The sequence below is a fragment of the Lycorma delicatula genome, chromosome 1, assembly GCF_047948215.1.
Source record: "Lycorma delicatula isolate Av1 chromosome 1, ASM4794821v1, whole genome shotgun sequence".
Taxonomy (NCBI): Eukaryota; Metazoa; Arthropoda; class Insecta; order Hemiptera; family Fulgoridae; genus Lycorma; species Lycorma delicatula.
The window spans coordinates 150,820,145-150,839,745 of NC_134455.1; the positions used below are offsets into that span (position 1 = coordinate 150,820,145).

The 19,601-nt window shown below is 31.4% G+C and overlaps 1 protein-coding gene across 4 annotated transcripts in view; it reads right to left on the reverse strand.

Moving 5' to 3' along the window:
- Khc-73 (Kinesin heavy chain 73) overlaps nucleotides 1-19,601 on the reverse strand; it is a 489,570-nt gene that overhangs the window by 153,841 nt on the left and 316,128 nt on the right. For all 4 annotated transcript variants that reach the window (XR_012756224.1, XR_012756222.1, XR_012756225.1 and 1 more), the window contains exon 13: nucleotides 8,718-8,892. Coding sequence is in view for 1 of the 4 variants with exons in the window: in XM_075364813.1 (XP_075220928.1) it covers nucleotides 8,718-8,892 (175 nt within the window). In the remaining 3 variants the exon portion in view is untranslated. The remainder of the gene's footprint in view (nucleotides 1-8,717; nucleotides 8,893-19,601) is intronic.

Below are 19,601 nucleotides of genomic sequence, written 5' to 3' on the forward strand. Positions count from 1 at the left end.
ATTGCCACTTTGGCTGCCAAAAAAAACTAGTCTCATTACTTTATTTACAGTCCTAATGTATTATATATATATATATATATAAGCAATAATTATCTAATAACAGGGGGGGAAGGAGGCAAAAAATTACTTTTTTGGAGTGTATTAATCCCACAATATTTTAAATTCAACAGCTACAAAAGAAAAAGAATTAAACAAGAATAAAGAGTGAACAAAAAGACATAAAGACATTCTATCTGATTTTTTTTATTATGTGAGCACAGCAGAGCTGAATACACTATTCATATTGGTTTCAGAAGTACACTTCATTTTAACTAAAAGCACTGTTTTAATCACAAAAAACAGCAATAAGTAGGAGAACTATAGTATTAAAGTTTAACATCTCATTTTTTACACATTACTAACTAAAACAATTTATACAACAGTAAAACAAAAGATATACAACATAATCAATTAATTAAGGAGGAATTTATTAAGAAGAAGCATGAGAACAAAGGCCATAATTTTATCTTTCAGCTGATTTTAAAGAAGTGATAAAGAAAAGATAAGTTGTCTACTACATAGCATTTACTGATAATACAAAAGCATTCAATAATGCAAAAGTTACAGAATATTTCATCATCATGTGGTAGTCTGTCTGTTGGCAGGTCCCTAGCACCATTGTTGTCTCTATCTGTTTCTGTCCCACGATTTTATTTTTGTCTCATCATAACTTTCACTACTCTTTATATCATTTACTAATTTCAGCATCTTCATTCCTTTTCTGTTTTCACCTTCAATGATGTCTTCAAGAACTGTATTTATTATTATTCCTTTTCCCCTAATGATATGCCTGATCCAGTTTCTTTTCCTCCTTCTGATAGTCTCTAATGTTGTTCTGTATTCATTTATTCTTCTTAATACTTCTACATTACTCTGCCCACCCATTTTTAATCTTCTCCATCCTCCTCCAGACCCAGATCTCAAAAGTCTCGATCCTGCCTTTTTTTTCCCCTGTGTTCATGTTTCACTACTGCACAAAAGTATACTCCAAACATAGCATTCTACCAATCTCTTCCTCAGGTTCAGATCTAAGCTGCTGCAGAGTAGTTTTTCTTTCTAAATAAGGCTTCCTTTGCCATTGCAATTCTCATCTTAATCTCTTCTTTATTTCTCCAATCTTCAGTTAGTACTGTCCCAAGATATCTGTATTTTTTTACTTGTTCAATTTTTCCTTCTGCTGTTACAACATTCATATCTCACCTCTCATTCACCTTCATAACTTTTGTTTTCCTCACATTTATTTTCATTCCATATCCTTCATCGCTACTTCCAGTGCTTTTATCATTGTAGTCAGAGTGTCTTTAGCTACAGATTGTCTTTATTTACAGATTTTCAAAGTGTCTTTATCAGCAAATCTGAAACAATTTATATTTCTTCTACCTATTCTTACACCTTTTTGGCCATCCAATATTTCTTTCAACATTTCCTCAACATAAAGGGGTGAACAGTGTTGGTGATAAACAGCAATATTGCCTCACTCCTTTGCTTATCTCTAACCAATTTGTAAAATTCTCATTTATTTCCACAGCTGCTTTCTGCTTCATATACAATCGTCTGAAGAGTCTTCTATCCTTCCAATTACCACTTTTTTCTTTCAGAATCTCAAAAAACTTTTCCCACTGTACTGTCAAATGTCTTTTCCGTATTTATAAAACACAAGCTTAATCCACTTTTTCTTTCAAAAGATTTCTCTCTAATCATTCTGATCAGTTGTACAGCTTCTCTTGTTCCTTTTCCTTTTCTGAATCCAAACTGTTGTTCCCAAAATTCTCCTCCATTTTTGTAATGAACCTTGTATTCATAACTTAATTTTTTTGGTTCCAACCTTTTAGGTATTGGTATTATTATTGTTTAAACAAAATTTTCTAGCCGTACTCCAGTATCATAAATAGTATTGCACATTGAAAGTTTTTCATCTATTTCTTGATCTTCTAAATATTTAGTAAGCATTTATTAAAGGGTTGTATTGGAAGTTTATCTACTTCTGCAGTTCATCTGTTCTTCATGTCTTTAATTACTTGAACAATTTCTCCTCTTCTATAATTTCTTCCATCTCAAATTCCTGTGTTTCCAGTTTCAATTTCCCTGCATACAGGTCCTCTATATACCCTACCCATAATTTATTTATCTCATCTTCCTTTATAAATGCTTTTACCATCTTTCTTCTCAATTTCTCTCATTTAAAAGTAGGATTTCTTTTATCCCATCTGCTATTTTTTACCTTCTTATAAATGTCATACTTCTTTTTTTCTAAAACTTTTAAGTCTTTACATTCTTCTTTTAGACACCTTTCTCTACTTTATGTATTTTTCTCTTTAATTCAAGATTCAATCTTCAATAGATTACTCTGTTGTATTCTCTTTTTTTATTTTTATATTCCCTTCTTTCTTCCACTTTTTGTAAAATTTCTAGTGGTACCCAAGGTTTCTTTGCCCAGGGGCCTTCATACAAATCAATTCCTTTCTCTGTAGTTTCCCACATAGATAATTTTATTCTTGACCACATTTCCTCCATTTGTTAATTTCCCTTTTACCTTGAGCAGTTGTCTTTGTCAGCATTTCATCCACTTTTAGTCTCCCTATACCCTCTAACCCCTCTATACTCCATTTCTTCACATTCATTGCAGTTTGAATTCTTTTTAATCTTAATTTCATTTCAATCATTAACAGAATAAGATCACTGCCTATGTTGGCTCCTGGAAGCTCAGTTGCCTTCTTATTTTACAGCGATCCTGTTCATTTTCTAATAACTCCTCAATGTTACTGTACATCTTTTCAATATCTCCATCCTTATACTCTAATGTTGGCATGTACAACTGAACTATTACTAGATTTTTTGGCAACAATCCAATTGTTAAAGTCATTACTGTATCATTCAGATAAATTACTTTTTGTACTCTTCTTGCTACATTATTTTTTTGTAGTTATTCCAACTCAATTTTTTTCAATTTCAATTCCTAAGTGATATTATAAGGTAACTTTGCCACTTCTCAACTCTCCTCTTCTCTCCATCTAACCTCGTTTATTCCTACTATATCCATTTTATTCTATTTTCTCTCTTTTCAAGTTTTCTAACTTTCCTGACATCAATAATGCTCTCACATTCCATGTACCTATTCTCACTGCTTTGTCTTTTCTGAGACTCCTGCTGCTGCTTCTCCCACAGACTCAAATGATAAATCATTTTACCTTCAGAAAAAAGACTTCACCATGGTGCCTGACTAGAAAAAGGTAATACAGTGGTATTCTGCTGCCTTTTGTATCCTAATGCCATTGACTTCCTATAGAAGTTTCTTCCGCCTTTGGGGGTGATTTCTCACCCCAGGGCAATAAATTGCCCCAAACCCCTGCCGTTCATCAACCCTCCAAAATGGCTGTTGGCATTTGTAGGAGCAAAGCTCTTTATCCTGGAAGCTGTTCAGTCCCTTCATTCGCGAGCCACTTCATATACCATGCAACTTTAATACATAAAACTGTTGCCCCCTATCTATCACATGGAAGTGAATTTCAGGATTTTCATTTCATGAAATCTAAAACGTAACTGGCACTTCTTAGATTCTTTACTTTTATAGAGGATATAATTTTTATGATTTAAAAAGGAAGGTTGAAAAAGCAATAATTTGTTATTTGAAAAACGTATTTAGTTATAATAAACTTAATAACAAACTAAAGAAAGGAGTGAGACTGTGCTAAAGCCCACTTCATTGTTTTTTAAGATTAATTAATAAAAATAAATAAGTGATTGAAATAAAAGAATTAAAAAATAATAAATGATGTTAATGATATTTTGGCTGAAACAAGGGTTTGTTTAGGTGACAATTCCATTACAAGTGAATGAAAAGTATTTATTGAAAGGGGAGTTAATTCTATTTAAAAGTAAACAAGAATAACACAAAAATAATAAATTTGACAAAACAAAGGATAAAAAAAATTAAATATTAAATCAGAAAAAAGCATACATAAAAACAAAGAATTTTGTTTAAATAGTACAACATCAAAGCAGATTAATGTTCAAGCAAACAAAAATTTTTACACAAAAAATAAATTTAATATTAAATGTAAATTGAGGGATTAATGTGAAATTCTTTGAAATATTTGTTTTAGGAAAGCCAAGAAAACAGTCAATAAAGGTTTCTTAGAGCCATAAAAAATCTGAAGACTAGGTGGGTCACTACAATAAGAAAGGTATAAGAGGCTCTACAACAGAACAGCCAAGTTCATTAAAAATTGCTAGGCACATATTTTCTCACTACAGGTCACATAACATGACAATCAAATGGGCCTCTTTAAGAGATCAGGAGAAATTTATTTATGTGAAGTAAAGTCAAGAAAGAACAACCAAAACAAAAAAATTATTATAATCAAAATTAAACGCCAATTATCATATAAAGAACAAATACAATGCAACTAAAAAATTGTCTAAGATAATTATCTAGGAACAAACATGTTAAATTATGAAAACTAGAAAAATTACAGCTAGTTTTGAAAGCTTAAAATAAAAACAAGCAATATACATAAAAATTCATAGAATATGAACAGAAAAAGATATTAATTTGAATTAAAACCGACACAAATATATCTGGGGAAAAGGTCACAGCAGAGGAAAGAATAAAACAATTTAAAATTCAAATAAATTGCTTTAATGAAGGTATTAAACAACACTAGATCAGAAAGCATCTATCCATACAATCTTCAAATAAATTTCACTATCAGATAAAGATTTATAGTGTGAGCTGATTATGATCAAATGAGTCATAAAACCGTACATAACAGTTCACAGTTTAATAATTTGCATCTCATCTCAGCAGCAGAAAATATTCATTTATTAATATCTTTTTAAATCTAATTCATTAAACATTTTTTTTTAACCTTTTCAGGTGATTTAGTCTTGGAACTGGTTATGTGCGGCGTAAGTTTTAAAACGCTGTTACAAAATCATTTTATATGGCATCTAAGTCAGTTATTTTGTTTTATATTTACAAAGGAATCAGTTTTATTACACAATTTGAACGACGTTTATACGATGTAAAATGTTTTATTTAGACTAGAAAGAATATGATCATTTTTTTTCTCAGAAATGTGCTTGTGTGTGTGTGTGTGTGTGTGTGACTTGTGTATTATAATTGCTATGAGGATTATGGATTTATTTATTATTTACAAAAATAGCTTATCTTAGTAGCAACATATCGATGTATTGAAACACATAATAAATGATTATATATGGCAGACACAAAAAAAAAGAAGGAATTCGCGGTTATACATACGTCACTTTTACTTGAGGTCTTCAAATATCTTTTCTGACAAATGATATCGGTAAACATGTAACATAATGATTCGTAATAAATAACAGTATACAGTAAAAATTGTTTTTTGTCAATCTGAATACCCTTTTCAATGGTGGGGATTTTTATAAAATGTAGTTTTCTGAATTGACTTTCACTTATACTAACATATGTTACTAATCTGTGATTTATGACACGGGTTTTTCATCATATTTTGCCCAATTTTCAACCGATTTGCTTGAAAGTATTATTTTTAAAATCAGCAAACTGTTTCATAAACACAAAGCAAAAAAAAATTTTTGCTAATAAAAAACGAGGTAGAAATGCGCAAAAAAAATTCTGCAATTAAATTATCGTAATTTTTGTACTGTTCCAATTTTTTTGAAAAATATCCAATCGTAACAGTTTTTTTTTGTCAGAATCTGTTAAATTTCTTTAATATACTGTAATTTTTTGAAATTTTTTCACAAGAGGGTATGCTTAGATACAAACATATTTTCGCGGAACGCTAATCAAGCAAGCACGTATCATTGTGATGGGAGAAGGTTAAATCTATTTCAAATATTTATAATAAAGGTGTATAAATAAAATAAAATGCAGAGGGCAAAATTAGAAAAAAAAATCTGCATGCATAGCAATGTCAAGCAGAAATTTATAAAACAATTTCAGGAACATTTGTAAATTTAATAAAAAAAAAAACCTTTACTATGCTAAACATATTAGGGAAAATAAAATAACACTAAAAATCAACAAAAATAAACACTAAAAATTGTTAAAGCTTTTTATTAGTGTAATTCATCACACTAATAAAAAATACATGTAACAAAAAACATTAGGAAAGCATAATAAATAAATGGTGAAATTTGAAGAACATTTTGACTGACTTAGGAAAGTAATACATGTAATTTACATTATTCAAGATTAATCATTTACATTTTAAAATATTTTACATCTGGTACCAAAATTGATATTCAGTATTTATTTTAATGTAAAACATTTTTTTTAAAAATTGCTATTTGGGTCTTGAATTTTTTCCACTGAACCAAGTGTTCTTTTTTTATAATTTCAATAGCAATGTAGTTAAAAAAGAGTTGTGTAGAAAAGAATTTTTACCAAAATAGGTAGGACGAAAATCTTACTTGGTGACTGAAATAAAATGAATTATTTTTCTGCTAATACAACACACTGAAAAATAATACAAAAAAAGAAATTTTATCAGCAATGTAGATCCTGTATCCTATGATCAGTAAAAAAACTCAAAACTTGAAATATGAAGTTATTTATTGTAATAACTATTATGTAAAGTAAAATTTTATATTAAATCATTCAAATTAATTATTTTTTTCCTAAGAGTTTTGTTATCTACCAGTTCATTGTATTAGTAACAAAATAATTAATTTTATCTCAATCACCGAGATAGTAAAATTTTTCAATAAATCAGTTAATAAACAATATATATCACTACAATTTAAAGATGTTTAAGGTAGTAATATAATTAAAAAAGAAAAATCATTCTGAAAAAAAACCCAGATATTTTGCAAAAGTACACAACAGAAAACATCGAAAAGCTGAAAACTAATTAATTTTAATAAATAAATATTTTCTGCCCCCAGGCAGAACTTTAAATTATTAAACTTTAATAGTAAGTAATCTGAATTACCTGCTTTAGCAGCAGGTAAAAAATATCACTGCATTTAAGGGCTAAACTCTTTTCTAACAGATTGTTAACAAATCTTAACTGTTTTATTGAAAACTCTCCTTTTCTGCATAACTCTTTTTTATCCCATTATTAATTGAAATTTAAAAAAAAACACTTGCTCAGTAGCAAAAATTCAAGAGCCAAAATAGCAATTTAAATAAAAAAAATAATTTTATACCAAACTTTTTTCTTGATTATATTTAACACTAAACACAATATGCTTATAAAGATAAAAATTAGGATATACAATTTAAACATAATTTTCTATAATTTCTACTAATTCTCCTCAGATAACTGCATTCAGGACAATGACATCAAAATAAAAGAAACTTCAAAAAGAAAAAGTTATTTTGCATCAAATAAATTAGTAAGTTATAATTCTAAAAGAAAACTTTTTTGTGTACTGTCGTCAGTCACATAATGAACAATCAGGGTCGAAAAAGAAACGGTTCTTTCTTTTATTTTTCCAAGAAAAAAGACTGAAGGATAAGAACACCTGTTATAAAAGAGCAATTCAAAGGATCATGCAGTGCGAACAACAGGAAAATAAATGGTAGAATGGAAACTAAAATTAATTTCTACTGTAATATGCACAGCTAAAAACCATGTCTTCCTGCTTCATAAGGGAATGCTAAAAAGTATCACAACTAACAAACATATAAATGTAGTACAATCTACACCACATTTTGTGAAAATATAAGGGACTGTAACAGCAGTGCACGTAAACTACATATCTAATGATTTAATGTGAAAGGTGGATATTAGAATTTTAAATAAATAACAGTAAAAAAGAAGATTGAGAGAAAGTAAAAGAGCTAAGGACGGTTATATTGTTTGTTTCAATGAAATCTTGGTCAGGTAAAACTTACAGTTAATGAAATTATTACTAAGAACTAAATCAAAAAATACTAAAAAAAAAAACTGAATTACTTATTAAAAGTCTTAACATATTTTTGACTGATTAAATATTTTTGGTTTTTTGGTTAATCTAAAGATACCTATACAGAGATATTATTTAATTAAAAATCAAATACAATTTTACTGTATGTCTTTCATCATAATTTACACAACTACAACATATCTGAACATCACTTCCAAGTTAAATAACACGAATATGTCCTCAATAAAGTAAATCCTTTTCAACTTATAACGCCATTAATATTTATAATGTAATATTTAAATATTTATATTTATTATCTATAAATAATATAACAATTAATATTTATAATCTATTATAATATTATAGTTCTAATATTAATATAACATCATTAAATTTTAAATCAGCAAGATTTTGACATTAAAAGCTTCTCAAAAACTTTGAACAAGAAAATTTGGAATAAAATTATTTTACAGCTGGCCATTGTTTTAATTTTTTTCAGTGTTAAGATCTGATATTTGACTGAATTCTTCTTCTTCTTCTCGAACCATCTTAAAAACTACAGATATCAACTGAATAACAAAAATAAACATTACAATATTTTTCTTTTAAAATCATGAAATCTATTCAATCTAACAGTTTCCGAGTTCCATGAAAAAGTATTATATAGAAAAGCTTTAAGAAAAAGATATTGAGGCAAAGAAATTGTATAAAAGATTATGCATAAACATATTTTAAACAGAAATTCTGATGAAATAAATACTTATCAACAAACAACATTATCTCTGAATATCTTAAATAGTCTTTATACACAAACTTGCCTTTCCTGAGCCCACTTTTCAACACGCATCTGTGTAGTAGGTGTACAAGGGGTTATCTTTCCAATCCGGAATGGATCAAATGGTACATATGGAGAATATGGAGTAGAAGGAGAAAGAATATTCCGTAAATGCTGGAATTGCCGCTCGTACTCCTGCCTCTGTTTTTCAAGTGCAACTACAAAGAAAAAGAAACCCATGCTTTAGATGTTAAGTTTAAAATATTAGTTTAAGAAATAATAAAGTGCAATAGAAAAAAAAAATTAAATTGTTATTTGTATTTGGTTTCATAGGAATAATTTTTAAACACAGAGATTAAGTATAAGTAACATCTAATTAAATAAAAATAATGTAATTCAGTTCAATAAATCCAAAATAACATGTGATTTCATTAACAGGATTCAAAACAAATTTTTCAGCCGGATAAGTACAAGTCAATTATAAAGAACGATTGTAACAATTTTAAATACCAAACAAAAATGAAATTTACTAAGTGAACATAACATTAAAAAAATATTATTTAATAAACTGTTTACAGTTGTAAGAAGCACACAAAATAAAATGTTATATCTCACTGCATTTTCAAAAAATCCATAACTGCGACCAGAATAAGTTTTGTTAAGAATAACATTTTTATAAAATACAAGCACATCAAACAAGAAGGAGATGTAAGGATAAATTTTATTTCCTGACACCACCACCAAAATTTTGGGATAGCTTTAGATATATTTTAGAAGTAAATTTGGCAGAAGATTCTCAGAAACTATTACATTCACTTCAATAATGTCATCAAAAAGGCTAAAATCTGATCTTTTTACAACTTAAAAAAGTAGTAATTGTAATTTAATAAATGAGATCTCTCTTTGGAGGTTATAAATTCTTTTAAAAAATCACAAACAATTTTACAATAAAGTTATATTTGTAACAAATTTTATTCCAATCATTCAATAATGTTTGATAATCATAAATTAATCAAAAACATTATGAAAATAATGCATATAAACATTATGGGTATTAAAGATTGCTACAGGAAAAGTGTAATCAGCAGCACACCTGATCTTATTTTTTTTTAGTTCATTACAAATGAAATGTACAAACACTGATGTAAATGAAATGATAATCAACCATTCAGACACTGAACTTCATACACTACAGTATAATACTTTTTATCTTGCAGTTTTGTTTATACAGTAAATTTTGTAAAAATAATACTTTACATTGTTAACTATTTCTAGTGTAGTATGTTCCAGATGAAAGCTTTCAGTAAAGTGCAGTACATAATAATTATAACAGCTTTTTCTGTAACATGAAGTATTTACTTTTGGAAATGCCATAAAAAGTTTATTGGTGTAAAAAAAATACACACAGTCAATAAATTTGAGAAGGGCTTAAGAAAAAAAAATTACTGTTTGTTTTGGAGAAATGAGTAATTCTTTTTATACAATTTAAAAAAGATTCCATAAAAAAAACTAAATAACTGTCTGAGTAGGAGTAGGAGGTCAGTTCGCCTCTCCCTTGTAGACCAGACCGGAGTCCATAATTTAACCTAAGTCTGGGACATGAACTAAAGTTGAGTTCAGTAAGAGAATTTAGGACTAAATTTTGTTGTTGCGATCAACATTTTTTGTGGTATGTTGTGTTAAATTTGCCTCAAATATAGAGACATTCACGAAATTGGCTCAACATAAGTAGAACTCGGCACGGGGGATTCATGCTACCGCAAACTCAGTTAGTTAGTTAGTTCAGAGGGATACAATGTAGGACATTCGATGTCTGGACAAGGCCTACAGTGAAGGCAAAAGCTGAGTTAATAAATCACCGATGCAAATGTCTACCCGAGGCATTTACATCGGTGGCAACCCAAAGAGGCCAGGCTTATTACTATGAGATGTAAAAAGTCAAGAGGGCGATAGACAACTCCCATTAAAGCCCAACAGGGTGGCAACCACAACATCACTAGGTGGATGTCTTCCCTACAGGGTTGGGTTGTAAATAAATGTACATTAATATAAAAACGTTTATAGTAATTATTTATATTATTTAATATTAATTAATTAAATGATTAATGACAGAAAATGAAAATATTCACAGTAACAGAAGTTATTATCAAAGAGGAAACTCTGCAGTTCACCAAAGCATGTAATTGTCTCAATCTTCAAGCTAACATTGGATGGTTTGACAGATTTAAATTAATGCCTCTCTTGTATAAAAGGATACTAGCATTGAAAGTTAAGGAAGAAAACTTCAATACCCTAAAGCAAAATATCTATTGGAAAAACTTTTGCAGGCGTATAACAAAAATGATGTAAGGATACTTACATTCCTTACATCAAGATTAAAAATTGTTTTAACATGAAACAATTTTTTTTTTTAAATTATATTCAGTCCTATAAATATTTTCTTTAGAAATTCCTAAATTGCGAAGAACCGACAGAACTCCTAAACTTCACACCAACACATCAATAACAACAACACCACCAGAAAAAAATCAACATCCTACAATAAAAGGACCAAGCACTGGGTGAGATGAATAATTACAAAACAGACGGAGAAGATCAAACTTTTGTAGAGATCTGGAAACATGCAGGAAGATCAGCAAAAATTGCCCTTCGTCAACAGCTTGTTAACATCTAGATCAAAGAAGAACTACCAGAATACTGGACACCAGCCCTCATCCATCCACTTCACAAAAAAGGGGACAAAACATACCCTAACAATTACAGGGGAATATCACTCCTAGACACAACATACAAAATTCTTGCAAGAATCATCCTCAACAGGATCAGCTCACAACTCAAGAAAGAACTAGGAGAATACCAGGAAAGTTTCAGACCCTGAAGTAGCTATCCAGACCAGATCATGAGTCTCAAGCTAATAATGGATTACAATAGGAAAAGAAACAGAGACATGATAACATTTATAGATTTCAAGAAAGCTTATGATTGCATCCACAGAGAATCCCTACTAAAAATTCTGAGACACCTTGGACTATATACCAAATTTATAAACATGATAAAACTAACCCTCACAAACACTAAGTCAAAAGTAAAATTCAGAAGCGAGCTCTCGGAGACATTTAATATCAAAACAGGACTCCACCAAGGTGATGGGCTCCCATCGCTATTATTCAACTGTGCTCTAGAAATGGGTAGTAAGGGAATGACTTAAAAATGTCCTCCAAAAGTAAAAATAAGCCAAAAATCAAAACAAACTGTCTTGGTTTCACTGACATCTGGTACTGCTGGCAAACAACATCGAAGTAGCCAGATCACAGATATTAGAACTTCAAAACATTGCAAATAAAATTGACCTCAAAATATCATTCAAAAAGACAGAAATTATGCTTTAAAAAACATGATTAAAAAAAGTAAACATAAACGGTTATAAAATCAAAACAGTAACACAATTTAATTATCTCAAAGAAATAATAAACAACAGAAAAAAAAAACAAACCTCAATCCAAATAAGAAGAAACAAACTAGCTAAAGCTCAAAAATTTCTGGTCCTCTTACAATAGAAAATGCTTATCAATAAATGCAAAAATAAGACACTACTATACAATTATAAAAACAGAAACCAACCACTTCCGCAGCAGAAACACTCTTCCACTTGAACGAACAATCAAAGAAAGACAGAAAACTGAACACAGACATGCATCAATAAAAAGTACTACAAAGACTGGTAGTAATAGATTGTGTCCAACAAAGTCGTGTACCAAGCGTTAGAACCCATCCATACCTTGCGTAAGAGGAGACTACGATTCTTTGGACATATCATGAGGATGTAAGATTCAAGACTTCCGAAACAGCTAGTACAGTACATTCTCAACTTGAAAAACAAGACAGGATGCAGTTGGATCAGAGAAATAAGAGATCATCTGAAGGATATTGGCCTTACACCAGAAGATACCACAGACAAGATAAAATTAAACAAGAAAATCAAGAGCAAAAACACTTGCTTCTCACTCACAAGAAAAAACTCACAACATGAACATTTTCAACACTAGAAAGGACACAGAGATTGGCAAATTTGTAAAAGTACTACAAACACTGCAAGGCCCAAACAGTCCCATCGAGGAGACTTGGATAGAGGACTGACTTAAGTGATCCTATTTGGTCACATAAAATAATAAGTATTTTGAGGAATTCCAAGAAAAATTAACACTTATTCTTGCTTTGTTATTCATGTACACAAATGATTCACCCATAGTAAGAAACAAATCTAAAGCCTTTTAGGAATAGACCAAAAAGAAGTAAACACACTGTTGATAAAATTAGTTAGTACATATATGAGTACATATAAAATGAATAAAAATAAAGTACATATAATGAATTCATGCAGGTGCAGCACACAGTTGGTTGATTTTCATATTAAGTTCATTACTGTAATTTTTGAATAAATTCGGGAAGAAAACCTTAAATTACTTATGAATTACGTTTTTCAAGCATTGCACCATTGGTAAAATATAATAATTATAAATACAATATAAAAAACAGTTTACCAATACATTATTTGATTTCCTTAAAGGGAGGGGGGTCAGCTATTCTGCCATTTTCAGGAGGAATTTATAATAATTTAAAATTAAAATATATAAAAAGTATAAAATTCACATGATAAAATTAGAAATATAACAATTGATAGCCATAAGATAAATTTTGTAAATGTTGAAGTCATGTGTTAAAGTAATTACATTCATTTTGTAACACAATATTTATATTTATTGTTATGACGTTGTTAAAAGAGCATTACAGTTGTTATAAAAATTGTGACACTCTTACAAAACAGACATAATTATTTTAATTTAACTTAGTCATAACACTGTAAATGTTAGTCATAACATTAACAAAATTTATCTTACGACGATCAATTGTTGTCTAATTTTACCATGTGAATTTTATATTTTTTTATATTTTATATTTCAATTCTAAATTATTATAAATTCCTCTTGAAGATGGCAGAATAACCGAAAAACATTTGAGGAAATCAAATAATATATTGGTAAGTTGTTTTTAATATATTTATAATACTTATGAATTATTGGTAATTCCTTTACTACTACAGTATACACTTTTAAATTATTATTAAATATTTACCAAAATGAACTATACATGAGTAAAATAAATTTAAGTGTATTTTTTACTTTAAATAAAAAATTAATAACTTTTACTGCTGTTTGTTTGCATTCTAATTAAGTTTATGGAAAAAAATCAATTATAACAATGTATAAAGAAAAAGGATAGAAATCTTATCTTAGTTTTCGTTAAAAAAGAAGTGATTTGGATCATTACAGTTGCTATAAACTGAATTTAAAAAAAGCAGAAAAGTTTAATTCTCTTTAAATTATTGTAATTTGATGATTAGATATAGTAGCTCTAGAATGCTATATCATGCACTACTTTTCATAATTAATAGATTGTTTTGTTTAGTAAGTCATACATTGCTGGTAGAGAATTAACTACAACAGATTGCATACAAATTGTGTTAGTGTTAATACATGCTTTGTCATATTGACTTCTAATTGAAAAAATTAATCCCATTCAATTTTATGAGAATACTCTTTTCAAAATAGAGAGAAATAATTTAAATAATATTTTTGTAAATATATTGGCCCTTGTGAATAAAAAAAGTAATCACTAGTGAGTGAAGTGTTCAGTTCTGAGTACTGTGTTTGCTTTTAAGTATACAGTGGGTTTAGAGTGAACAAACATTTACTTTTAAGGTAAGTGTTCACTTTGAAAAGCGCAATAAACATTTAAGTACTCAAAGTGAAAACTCAAATGTATGAAGTGTTGTTTTCATTTTTTATATATTTTTTTATTATGACCGACTTATAGAATGATGTAATCAATTGCCTTGTGTTGCAACACACCCAAAAATCTTCGTCATTTCACTTACACCCCAGCCATTTATTTTTAGTAACTGGATATAGCTGCATAAATCGTAAATTTACCCCCTCCAAAATGAAGAATATGCATATATTTTCACAAAGAACAAAAATATAGCTACAGGAAAGTACAGTCATGGCACAATTGTTGAGCTTCTCCATTTGCAGTCACTATAGGTTTTATATAGCCTATGATGTAAAAAATTATGGTATCCCTTTGACCATAAAATAAAAATACATTTTTTGTAGACCTAGTTATAAATTACTTATGTAATTACAAAGTAATTAAAAATTGATAATTTTATGAACAGCCCATTATTTTATAGAGCGAATACAGCCTATGTCGATCAGTCGCTAACAATGATCATTTCAACTCCTCCCATTTGTTCATTTTAATTCTTCAAATTAGTAGTATCTGATTCAGAACCACTATCCTCTTGCAAATTCACACAAAAACTGTCAATTACATTATCTAGCAGGCCTTCTGTTTGTATATAATCATTTTCAATTATTATGACATGATTACGCTTAGATTCCCATTGTTCTTTAAATATTATTCTAAACCATTCTTCACATAAACGAGCCACATCATTAGTGTTAAAAGTAACATTTCTGCTTCCAACCCAAGATTTTAAATTGGACCAAATTAATTCAATTGGGTTCAGATCATGGAGGTGCAGATGGCAGTCTTAGTGCAGTATGCCCTTTTTTTGCCAGCAAACCAATCTATTTCAAATGTCTTATGCCTCAGTTTATGAAGCTGTATGAATTCATTTTCAACGTGTCTTGTGAAAATGGTATTTTCATTTTTGTCAAGTGGATGTCTCATAGTGTGTTGCATGTGTGCATTTCGCTCTGCGGGTTTTAAGTGTTTTCGGTTTTTGGATTGTGTTTTTTTGATTTATGGATAAGCAACTGCTGGTGGAAGTTTGTTGGATATGTATATAAAATTTGGTGATTATTGGATAATGGACTACCAAGAAGATATTTTGACTTTTTTTGTTTTTTCTATATTAAAATATAGGGAATTGGTCAGATTTAACCTACAATACAAGAAGAAAAATTTCTAAGTGGTTTGTCTTGATCATACAGTTGAGTGATGTCATTGTAAAGTAACATAAACAAGGAATTTTCATATTTTCACGAACGAAAATATTTTAAGTACTGTGAGTTTTTATGAGAGGATTTTTATTTCTGGATATCTCCCTATCCCTTTCCTTTACAAAATTTTCCCCCCAGATCTCCATCAATCCAGGTATCCCCAAGATTTTGGTGAACCCCAATTTTTTTTTTGAAATTTTCCAACCTCATTTTGATGAATATATTTTGGGACCCCAAAGTTTTTTGGACCCCAAAAATGGGCAAGTGGGGAGTTTTTGAAAGTAGGTTTGAGAGCTGAACCCAAATCCGGTTTCGGGTTTGAATTTTGAGGTACCAGTGAGAAGTTAGGGGCTTCAAAAAGAGCGCCCCAAACATACTCAAGTGGGTAATCAAATTACTCTGTCTTGAGATTAGAATATGTTGGTGGAGGCTGAACTCTTTTTCAACCTCACTGGAATAGCACAGAAATAAAAAAGGAGTAAAAATGTGGAGCTGAAGCCAAACAAAAAGAAAAGGATGTAGTGACTAAAGACAAATGAGGCGCAACAGTGAGCAAAACGGTGGTGACTGGGAGTCAAAGGCGCTTGCAGCTCAAAGTGGTGTATGCTGCAAAACACACAACATCGAGTCAAGAAAGTGTAGGCAATTCAGGATATTTGACTGAAGAGATGGATGTTAAGAAGAGGGCTGCGAAGGGGCAAAAACGCTAGAGACAGATATCATCTGATGAAGAGGAACTTCCCTCAGATGCACTTGTGACATTGACCTCACAACTAGGAACCTGCATTAGTGCATTACAACAGAATTTGGGGAGGGATATGGAACGATATATTATAGAGCATTTAAAGGTTTTATGTGATTTTCATAAAAAATTTAGACAATTATGCAAGATTTTGGCCTCGAACCAAGAGTTGATGCCCTTGCTGGGGATTTGACAGATGCTGAGTTGTTAGATCAACTGTTGCTGAGATGGCCATTGGCTTTACTTAACAAGGTTAGAGAGGCGAAGAACATTGCTGAAGAGAATAGTGACACATGTTTATTTGTGGGTCTTGTCTGGGCTGGAAGAAATGAGAAAGAAAAATCTCATAATGTTATATTCAAGGCTGAAGATGTCGTGTGCAAAGTGTCATCACTTATGGGTAACAATATCAAGCTAATTCAGAGAAACAAGTATAGTATTTATTATAATTTGTCTGGAGGTGACCGAGTGGCGTCAGAATTAATCCTAAAATCTGTTAGGCGAGTGTTAGTAAAGTCTCCAGCTCCGGTGTTTGTGTTGCTAGGCGGCTCTATTGGGGTTATAATAAGAAAGATTTTAGTATTTTTATTTAAGAAGCATGAGAAACCGGTGGCCGTGGGACTTCATAGCACTACTGAAAGATCAAGTAGATCAGATTGACTCCTCTCACTGAGGACACCCAGGTGATAATAGTCAAGGCACAAGGTAGATCCTACGCCGATTTACTTAAAACCATGAAGTCTTCTGTTATTGAGGAAGAAGCCGTTGAGGTTCTTTCACTTCAGAAGGACGATAAGGATGAGTTACAAGTCAGAATTAAAGGCTCTGAGAGGGCTGCCCAATTTACAGTTACACTCCACGATAAGGCCGCGGACTTACAACTGGACCTCTGATCTTGAGGCAGCAGACGCGCTGTGGTGCATATACGGAATATTAGATGATATAACATAATGCCACATCAAACACATCAAGATAGGCTGGGTCCATTGTTGTGCTTAAATACGCGAAGAAAGCAATTGATGTTTCCAATGCTGGAGCACCGAGCACAGGAGTGCAGAATGTCATGGGCTCAATCGGGCTGATCTCTGTTACTATTGTGGCGATAAGGGTCACAAGATTCGAGACTGCAGGGAAGGAATGACATGTCTGGATTGTAATAGTATTGATCTTCGCACTGAAGGCTTGACGTGCACTTTATGGAAGCATGATTAAAACAGTTTTATCGAATGCTAATAGAAGTATTCTCTCCTATGAACTAGTGGGGGAACTGGCTAGGGGTCTGGGAGCTGATTTCTTGATCACTATGGAATGTATTGCAATGTAGCAATTTGGAAGGTGATTACGTCTTCACAAAAGAATCTGCTTCTAGACAGATATCTAAACTCTTCAATAGGGAGGAGAGTGGCTTAACCGAAATTGTAGACTATGATCGTAAGAGATTCATGCATGAGGAAGTAGTCAAAGCAATACAACGGCAGCAAGATTGCAAGAGCCCTGGACCTGTTGGAATACCAGCCACAGTCTTAAAAGGTCTAGTAAGTAAAGTGCCCTGGCAGCTGACCGATATAGCTAATTTCGATCTCGAGACCAAAACCTTTCCCACGTGTTGAAAGGTTTCAAGGTTGGTCTTCGTTCTGAAATCTACTGAAAACAAGCCTAATGTTGATTATAAACCACTATGTTTAATTAATGAAAGGAAAGGATGCTAGTGCTTTGTATGATATAGGAGCTTAATGCGCTGCCATTCATACAAGTCAGTAAGGATTCTGGAAAGGACGGTCCACAGGGCAGGCTATTCAGAAAGCTGGGCTGTTATGGAAAGAAGGCTACCTGGAGGACAGAAAAATACCCACGATCATTATGCTGGCTGTATGCAATGTATAACGTATTTGGGTCTGTTATCTGGGATTCAATTATGACAGTGCTTGCGAGGAAGGGAATCAGTCCCTATCTAACAAAACAATAGCAGAGTACTTGACTGGGAGGTGAATTGGGGCCGACATTGGGAGGTAAATTGAGATTCCAAGTCTTTGACAGGGTTCCTCAGGGGTCAATCCTGGGCCCCCTATTATGGTTATTAGTGTATGATGGGGTTCTTAACCTTCCCATGCTGATAGATACCTAATTAGTGACATATGCTGATGATTTTATAGTCCTGGTAAGTGGCAGTACAGAAGAAGATGATGTACAGGAACCCAGCAATGTGGCATTAGCTAGTATTAATAACTGGGTGATTAATTAAAGGCTGGAGCTTGCCTCGCAGAAATGTATGTTCACCACCCTAACAGGGAGAAGACGTATTGGCAGAATAGACCTGAGACTGAGTGACCAATCGCTGCAATTTAGTGAAAACATTAAATATTTGGGTGTTAGGATTGATAAATCCTGTAAGTTTACACAACACATTCTTGACTCTTGTGGGAGATCTGAGAAGACAAGTCGATATACATGCTGCTTTCTACTCAATCTGCTTCAAGGGGTTCCAAGAGAAGATTAATAGTATCTACAGTTATGTCTCAGTATGCCACACCGGTTTTGGGCACTGATGTTAAAAGATGTTAAAAGAAATTTAACTTTTCTTCAAAGTTTACATCGTCATACATTGTTGGCCGTGATATATGGATATCGGACTGTTTCATATGATGCAACCTGTTTCAAACTAGCCAATTGAGCTACAAGTGAAAAAAAGAATGAATGAAGCGATATGAAGGCATCGGGAAGCGTGATGCGATGCCGGTTACATGAAATTCCTGGAAAATGAAATGGATGACAGGTGGAAGTTCTAATTGGATTAGGCGGTTAATCACAGACATAGATCTTTGGTTAAATAGGGGTCATGCCGAAATGAATTTCTTCATGACAAAAATGTTAACGGGTCATGGGAATTTTGATTTTTATTCGCATAAGTTTGGCACAAATACAGGGTGTCCCATATAAAACGCAACCCATCAATCACTCATCCATGAAATTTCAAAAGTCAAGATTACTCCCCTACTCGTTAATGAAATGGACTCGCCCAACATCTGAACATCGCGGCGACGCAGTAGAACACTACCGATAGTAACAACAATGCAATCATAATGTTCAGTGTATTGCTAGAGACAAGAAACGGTTCATCAACTTCTTGAGCCCGACAAAGAAAAACGGCTACAATATTGTC